Raw genomic sequence first — 8,667 nt, forward strand, 5'->3', positions numbered from 1 at the left:
AAATAATAAAATTATACAAAAGCTCGCGAGCGGCTCGCGAATATTCGAACAAAATGTTATAGATTCGAATTCGGCTCGAAACCTTATCGAACATGTTCGAGTTCGGCTCGAATTCGATAAATTCGAATACGAATCAAATATATTTCGAGCCGGCTCGAAAAGCTCGCGAGCCGGCTCGATTCGTTTGCAGCCCTACGTATCATCACACTCTTCTGCCTCGCCCACTGCCATTCCCTTCGCCTACCCTTCTGATAAAGGCCGCACAGCTCCTCCCTCGCTCCCTCCTCTTGGCTCTCTCCAGGACTTCCCTCCCGATCACTCCTCCATCGCACCATGTATCGCGCCTTGTCTTCTCTGGCCTCCAAAGCTCGGTAAGATTCATCGGCCAGAAAGTTTGAAAGCAAATGAACGCTTACTCTCTATTACAAGGCGATCTCCTACTTACTAGGCATTTTGATTCTATAGGGTTGCCAGAGGCAGCATCAGCAGCAGACAGGTAGGGGAGTGTAGATTTTCCGCAGTCATGATTTCTGCTGTGCTTGGAGACTGAGGTTTTTTAGTTTCGATAAAGTTTTGATTTTTGAATGTATTGAGGTTATGTTCGTGTCTGTAGATTGGAAGTAGGCTTGGTTGGAGCAGGAACTATGCTGCGAAGGATATTAGGTTCGGAGTTGATGCTCGCGCTTTGATGCTCAAGGGCGTGGAGGATCTTGCGGATGCAGTGAAGGTGACTATGGGCCCAAAGGTATGCATATATTTTATTTTCTTGGCTGCTGTTGAGAAAGATGACACTTTGTTGTTTTGAGATTCGGTGATCTAATATTTGGCGTGTGTCTCTGCATCTGGTCTTGAAGGGTCGAAATGTTGTTATTGAGCAAAGCTACGGTGCGCCCAAAGTGACAAAGGACGGCGTCACTGTTGCTAAGAGCATTGAGTTCAAGGATAAAATAAAGAATGTGGGTGCTAGCCTTGTAAAACAGGTAGCCAATGCTACCAATGACGTTGCTGGTGATGGTAAGTCATTTCTCCATAGTGAAGTGGAGTTTTGTGTCTGGTTTTGTACTGTTATGGATATCAACATGACTTTCTTAGTTATGATTTTGTTCGATGGGTTACAGTCTACTAGTAGCTTAGTCTTGTCATAGTTTCCAAAGTATAATTAATACATATTTCTGTTAATTTTTTGTCTTTGCCTATGTGTAGCTCTTTACAGTGTGAGTTAATATTCACATATTCATCGAACAGTCTTGTGTCAACATGAGATTTTGCTGCATTTATTTGTAATAATATGCGTTCTATTTGAATGTATGCAGGGACAACATGTGCTACCATCCTTACTAGAGCAATATTTGCTGAAGGATGCAAGTCAGTAGCAGCTGGCATGAATGCAATGGATTTGAGACGTGGCATCACATTGGCAGTTGATACTGTTGTGACCAACTTGAAGAGTAGAGCAAGAATGATCAGTACCTCAGAGGAGATAGCTCAGGTATTTGGTTCTGCGGCATCTTGAATATCATATTATTGAAGAACCACTAAAGAGATACACCCTTATGACTTTGGCAAATTGTTGCTTCAGATATCATTCTGTTCTTGTTTATTTGCTTCTTTCTTTCTTTTAACAATATCAAGATTTGAGTTTTCTCCCTTTCAAAGGTTGGTAAAATATCATCCAATGGAGAAAGAGAGATTGGTGAACTAATCGCAAAAGCAATGGAGAAAGTTGGTAAGGAGGGAGTTATCACAGTCTCAGTAAGTCAGATATCTTGGTGATTATATTTTATGTTGTTTTTGTATATGTTTTCTGTTTGTTATTCTGTATTTTACATTCTAGTCACTTCAGCTCCTTGAGTTAATGTAGAAGCTGCTAGGGTATAATTTTTGCATTACATAAATACTTAACCATCATTCCCGCTATGATTTCATTACCAATTTCCTCAATGGAAATATACCTTTTACATATGCTTAGCTATATTTTTATCTCCCTCTTCCATCAATAAGCTCCTACTTAGATGACAATTATACCCTATATGATTTCAAATATTATAACCAATTTCCAAGATGGAAAAATGCTTTTTAAATGCATTGGTTAAGCAGTATATATATTTTTTTTGTCTCCCTTTTCTCTCAATAACCCCTTTTTCTTCTTTACAATTTTTTCTTTTAGTTGTGTTTCCAAGAAGAGAAAGAGTAGGTAGAGATAAAATTGGAAAGAAAAGAGGGGAATACAAAATTCTGTGGAAAAATACACGTAGGGAGGGAAAGAAATTATTCATTTTTCTGTCACATTGGGCTGAGAATTGTCTCATGCTTACTAATAACCCTTATGCTATGGCCTAATGGAACATTTCCTCCTCAGATCATTATTTATGAGTCTCTGCTCCATTGTCACAGTCTTCTCCCTCTGATCCTCTTTATTCTGTGCATCTGTTCTCATTTTCTCTTCATTTTAAAAAATAATATGAAAAAGACTCATTCTTCTTTCTTATTCTTCGCCTTAATTTTCTTTTTCATCTCTCTTTTCTTTCTCCTCTCCTATTTTTGCCCATCTATAGAAAGTTCAAGCAAATACTTATGCTCTTGTGATTATTGAAAAGATGATGAACATGTTCAATTGTATCAGAGTTACATTGTGAAAATGTTAAGTTGTATGGAGTTATATTGAGACACGTACCTTTTGAGCGCGCGCGCGCGCGCGCGTGTGTGTGTGTGTGTGTGTGTGAGAGAGAGAGAGAGAGAGAGAGAGAGAGAGAGATGCATACAGCTCATGGTGGCAATATGCTAACAATAATAAGCTGTCTTAACTATATGGATTTGACTGTGTGAATTTCATACTGCTACTGAGCTTTACGTAAGACTACACTTAAATAATATGATTTCAGTAAATAATTCTTAATTATTAGCATCAATATGAGCGTCATATTTAGTACTTATGAAATAAATACATTTGTTTGAATTGCTCTATATCCACATAAGATGCATAAAATAGATGCTTCCGTGGCTATCATCTTATCAACTTGTTGATTTTAGTCACTTGGACTACAGCTTGATCAAATATTTATAGTAATTATTTTCCACCTTGGTTTTGATAGATGCATCATCATCTGTCTTGCAATGAACTCGTTTGTTGTTGGAAAAATGTTTGTCAAACTGAGTCCTTACTGGACTAGCCTCTTGAATTTACCAATCTTCAATAAAATAGAGTCTCAACGTTCAACATTGTTTAATGTTTTCTTGTGCTACGACTTGCTATATTTCAACATACATTTACAGTTTATATTCACTTTTTTGAGTGAATGTCAGTTGTCTTTTTTTTCTTCTTTCAAATATCCTGTCACCTACAACTGCTAATGCATCTTTGGATTTATAGCATCAAACAGTGATGGGATATTGAGTAATACTCATACTCTTTGCAAACTATGTTTGATTAATTCTATAGCTGTTAGCAATCAGTTTCTGGATGCTTGTTTTGAAGTATGAATGTAAGGGTGCAGGACATGAATATGGTGGACGTGCTTACAGATGCAATGTCGAAAAAGTAGAATGTGGATAGTTGCATATAAATGAGGATATCATCTTGGTACAATCATATTGGCCTGATAAAAGTGAGAAAATAAATTGTGATTGTACAAGCATGTTTTAAAGATTGTCAATAGACTCTCAATAGTTAGATGAGATGAATCAATTAGAGTGGAAATTCTAACAGCTAACAGGAGCCAAAATAAAACGCTAGTTAATAAAATAAGGATCAATTTGATTAGTTTAAAAATTAAAAGTTGTGCTTGTTTTGCTCTTCCGGTTTAACCTATGCGCCAGCTATAATTTATGTGACCTAAATTATCTATCTCATTGTGCTCTGTTAGGATGGGAAAACTTTGTACAACGAACTGGAAGTTGTCGAAGGAATGAAACTTGACCGAGGCTACATATCCCCCTACTTCATTACTGACCAGAAGAATCAAAAATGTGTAGGAAGCCTATCCTGATCAATTACCTTTCATCTAGATAGCATGTCCTTTGTTGTTCTGTGAGTCTCATTTTTCTAGTTTGCAGGAGCTTGAAGACCCCCTTATTTTGATACATGAGAAGAAAATTTCAAGCATAAATGCAGTTGTCAAGGTGTTAGAGTTGGCATTGAAGGTAAAGTATCTTGATTGAAATTGCATTTATAGTTTGTACTATATCTATTCACACGCTTTTCTCAATGTGCTCAGAGACAGAGACCTTTACTAATTGTTGCTGAGGATGTGGAAAGCGATGCACTAGCAACATTGACTCTTAATAAGCTTCGAGTTGGATTCAAGGTCAATTTAGCATTTTAAATCCTTGTTTTATCCTGGTGATTGGGAATCTGGTCAGCCTATCTCGTTATTTTCCTAGCACTGACCAGGTTGTGATTATGCAGGTGTGTGCTGTTAAGGCCCCTGGTTTTGGTGAGAACAGGAAAGCTAGTCTTCAAGATCTTGCCACTCTCACTGGAGGTTCTGTGAGTATCATTCTTTGTATAGGTCTCTACTTGTTAACATTTTGTTTAAATGATTTATGTTTGATTTAAGTCATTACTTATATATTTTAGGTCATAACAGAAGAACTTGGCATGAACCTTGAGAAAGTAGAACTTGACATGCTTGGTACATGCAAAAAGGTGAGAGACCTTTTTCTTTTCTTATTTTTTCTAAAAGTGTCCGTCACTTAACCTTTTAACAGAACTTGGAGTAGACCACGTCAATCTTGATTGGTAGATAAATTTAATTCCAGAGCATCTGGAATTCATGTACTTCCCATCCCTATTGGTTTGTTTACGCATTGTTTTTTCGTAGCAAACTGTCCTTGCATATTTTAATATGTCCCATTAGCCAGCTGCTGTTAACCCCATCAAAATCAACCTTTTTATATTGTTTATATAGATGTACTTAATCTGAGTTATTATTATTAACAATTTTGCACAAAATGTTAAACAAATAAATGGTATTGTTAGGTGACAATCTCAAAAGATGACACAGTAATTCTTGATGGATCTGGTGACAAAAAAGCTATAGAAGAGAGATGCGAGCAGGTTGGTTCCTTCTGCTTTTTCCAATGAGAATTTTATGAAGCCTCGTTTTATATATTTATTTATTTATTTTGTGACAGATACGTTCTGGCATTGAATTGAGCACATCAGACTATGACAAAGAAAAATTGCAAGACCGATTGGCAAAACTCTCCGGTGGAGTAGCTGTACTTAAGGTATATTACTTATTGACTTTTCTTCATGTTGTACTGTTAGTACTTTCCTTCAGAACAAGCAGAAAAACTATTCGATATCAACTTAGGGTCCCTTGAATTCTAAGTCAGAACTTTATGAAGGTTAACATTCATAACAGTCTGACACTTTCAAAATTCTTTGATTAGGCTAAGTAGAATATTTTCTCAAGTCTTGCTCAACCTATCACATATTCTAATTGATTCAACTTCTCAACATAGAAGTTCATCCTATTGGAACTTGTGGATAGTCTTTATTTATTTTGTCTCATTTTAGCCTCTGGAAAATAAAATGAATTATGTTTCATCATTAGTTGGGTTCCAGAATGAAATGTTTTGTGTTCAAACATTGCCAATTGAGTTTTCTCTGTATAAAAAACATTTGTAACAAGGGAACTATCAACGGTTGCATATCTAAGTTGGCAATCTCCGGAACTTATCTGTGCAGATTGGAGGGGCCAGTGAAATTGAAGTTGGAGAGAAAAAGGACAGAGTTACAGATGCTTTGAATGCAACTAAGGCTGCTGTTGAAGAGGGCATTGTACCAGGTAACTCATTCGTCCATCTTTTGGGACAAATCTATTACGAAGTGAGCCTTCACGTAAAACCACATGAATCCCCTTCCATTTCTGATGGTTCCTGTCTTTTGGGCATATACCAAGTCTTCACAATACTTGTGGAAGTTATAGTCTGTTCTATTCAGGTGGTGGAGTTGCACTTCTCTATGCATCTAGAGAGTTGGAAAAGTTGCAGACTGATAATTTCGATCAAAAGATTGGTGTCCAAATAATTCAGAACGCTTTAAAGGTTTGCTGGCTATCTCCTAGAAACTAAAAGAAATGATTCAATTGTTCTCTCATTGGACGTACGGTTTCAATCCTTTCTTCCAGGCTCCAGTGCATACAATTGCTTCCAATGCAGGAGTGGAGGGTGCTGTCGTTGTTGGCAAACTCTTGGAACAAGATAACCCCGACCTCGGCTACGATGCAGCCAAAGGCCTGTTGACATTCCATTCAAGAGTTTCTTAACGGTTTTTTGAATTTGTTTAACAACCGTTTCTAAAATTGATCTTTTCTTGTATTGTTCAGGTGAATATGTAGACATGGTAAAATCAGGTATCATCGACCCGCTGAAGGTCATCAGAACTGCCTTGGTAGATGCTGCAAGGTAAGAAAATAAACTTTTTTCTGCAAAAATTGGAATTGTTTGTGATGTTAAAGAGAAGTCCAGTTGGTTCATTTTTCGTTTGTTTTAGTTTTTACTTATAGGGGTTGGAAAAATAAGAGAAATTAAAGAGTTTATTTTATTCCCCCTCTCCACCTTTTAATACATTTATCTTGTTTTATTTGGATAAATTTTATCTACTTATTTATGTTTATCTTGTTTATTTACTTGTTTGGATAGATTTTTGCCCCAAGTTAGATTTGCAGCTTGATTTGCTACTCGAAAAGTCTTTATTTGCAGTCTACCGCATAGAATCAGACTGTAACTAATCTAAACCTCAAATGGCAGTGTTTCCTCCTTGATGACCACCACTGAGGCTGTTGTTGTGGAGCTCCCCAAGGATGAGAAGGATGTTTCTGCCATGGGTGGTGCTGGTGGCATGGCCGGAATGGACTACTGATCGCGCCTGCAACTGCATTGACGGTCTTGTTTCTTTGGTTCCTGATTCATTGTTAGATCAGTATCTTCCATTTGGTTGGCAACACTTCCCATTTCTCATTCACTTATCGTCAGGGTTAAAGCTAATGCTAAAAACTGGAGTAGGACTTTATCCCCTAGCTGCCGGAACTAGTGGCTGTTCAAGAAATCTTCAATAATATTCTTTCCATTTGAACAATGGAATCTGATACCCCGTCAGAATCCATGATTGAGGAGTTGGGAAGTCCGAGAGGTTGGCGTACGTGGTATGGGCTGAAGGATGGCTGAGGCTGGGTTGGGCCCAGAAGGTGGAGGATATGGTGTTCAACACTTTGGTCTTGGGTACTTGAGAGTTTGAGATCGTATGGTGCTAGGCGCTCGGGACTTGGGTGTATTAGAGCACGGATTCTTTGGTGCTCAATCCTTATGGCACGTTTGGTTTAGGTTATTGCAGATAACTTGGTTATACATCTACGGTTATCCATGATAACTTCGTTTAGTTCGAGTTTTTCTTGATTTTGAAATGTCAGCAATTGGGAATGGGGCATCAAACTTGGAATCGGAATACCTCGGGTTGCCTTGGTTTTTTTGATTTTGGAGGTTAAGTAATTTTTTTTTTTCAAAATTATCCTTGCAGCCATTGGACCTGAGCACGGAGGTGGCAGCAGACAGCAGGTGGCGGGCGACAGCAAGTGTCGTCGAAGATGGTAGGTGACGGTCGACGGGCGGTGATTGGTGAGCAGTAGCCGATGTTGCTCAAGGTGGCAGTAGATCGTCGGATGGCGGCAGCGAGTGGTGGGTGGCGACGGGCGATGGTCGACGGACAACGGTCGATGGAAGGCGGTTGGTGGGCAGCAATCGGTTAAGTGGGGGATTGGGAGGAAGAACACTGAGACAAATAATTAGAACTTTAGTATTTTAATTAAAATTTTAATAAATTAAATCAATCAATAGTCCCTAGGACATTGTGTTGCGGTAGGACATCCACATCCATGTTGTCACCTTGATACTCACGGTTTGATCCCTATTTATGATGTATTTGTAGTAATTTTCTTCTAATTGGGACGTGCAACTAAAGATACTGGGCGTCTAGGATGGTCGTCACATGTATTTCTCGATTTATCCTATTGGTCGGTGGACAAATTTTGTGGGGGCAGATCGATTATTCAGGGATAGTCAAATTGGAATTATCAATATAGTTGGAATAAACTAAATAGATTTAATCTAAAGTCTAATAAAATTATTTAAACAAATTTTGAAATAAAAAATATTATATATATATATATATATATATATATATATATATATATATATATATATATATATATATATATATATATATATAGTAATAATAATATTATCATTATTATTATATATATATTGAGACTTAAATTTTTAGAAATTAAAATAACAAGGTATTTTAAGATTTTAATTTTTAAAAATTAAAATAATAAGATTTTATTATATTTTTAGGATAATACGATAAAATGTTACAATAGGTTTTAAATAATTTTAGATTATATTTTATTTTTTTTTATAATTTTAATTATATGATTGTTAGGTAATTATATAATTAAGATTATATATGATAATTTAAATTAAACACATCCTTAGAATTTGGGCCGAGGGGAGTTTATGAATATTTGTGGGTGACAGCTTAACGAACGTTAGTTGTTACTGAGGGTTAGGGATGTAATCGAGCTCGGCTCGAGTTCTAATTGGGACATGCAACTAAAGGTACTGGGTGTCTAGGATGGCCGTCACATGGATTTCTCGATTTAT

General features: G+C 37.0%; 1 protein-coding gene across 4 annotated transcripts; it reads left to right on the forward strand.

Annotated features, from left to right (window-relative positions):
- The first annotated feature begins 216 nt into the window (after positions 1-216).
- On the forward strand, positions 217-7,943 carry LOC121976179 (chaperonin CPN60-2, mitochondrial). 4 transcript variants are annotated; one of them, XM_042528226.1, is made up of 19 exons: positions 217-371; positions 466-496; positions 614-745; positions 855-1,014; positions 1,314-1,489; positions 1,657-1,752; positions 3,864-3,968; positions 4,054-4,140; positions 4,215-4,304; positions 4,406-4,486; positions 4,577-4,645; positions 4,979-5,056; positions 5,134-5,229; positions 5,693-5,792; positions 5,948-6,051; positions 6,135-6,240; positions 6,333-6,411; positions 6,757-6,891; positions 7,523-7,943. In XM_042528226.1, the coding sequence occupies exons 1-18, from the start codon at positions 334-336 to the stop codon at positions 6,866-6,868; spliced, it is 1,740 nt and encodes a 579-aa protein (XP_042384160.1). In that variant the 5' UTR covers positions 217-333; the 3' UTR covers positions 6,869-6,891; positions 7,523-7,943. The 4 variants fall into 4 exon arrangements, with proteins under 4 accessions (XP_042384160.1, XP_042384159.1, XP_042384158.1 ...); XM_042528225.1 differs by lacking the exon at positions 7,523-7,943 and adding an exon at positions 6,982-7,393; XM_042528224.1 differs by lacking the exon at positions 7,523-7,943 and having other exon boundaries at positions 6,757-7,393.
- The last annotated feature ends 724 nt before the right edge of the window (positions 7,944-8,667 follow it).

The sequence above is a fragment of the Zingiber officinale genome, chromosome 4B, assembly GCF_018446385.1.
Source record: "Zingiber officinale cultivar Zhangliang chromosome 4B, Zo_v1.1, whole genome shotgun sequence".
Classification (NCBI taxonomy): domain Eukaryota; kingdom Viridiplantae; phylum Streptophyta; class Magnoliopsida; order Zingiberales; family Zingiberaceae; genus Zingiber; species Zingiber officinale.

What these genes read in the sequence shown, in the direction of transcription:
- LOC121976179 (XM_042528226.1), top strand. Translation starts at nt 334, where the DNA reads ATGTATCGCGCCTTGTCTTCTCTGGCCTCCAAAGCTCG. An exon ending in TGCTTGGTACATGCAAAAAG is followed by an intron (nt 4,646 to 4,978) that starts GTGAGAGACCTT and finishes TGGTATTGTTAG; the next exon opens with GTGACAATCTCAAAAGATGA. An exon ending in CGGCTACGATGCAGCCAAAG is followed by an intron (nt 6,241 to 6,332) that starts GCCTGTTGACAT and finishes TGTATTGTTCAG; the next exon opens with GTGAATATGTAGACATGGTA.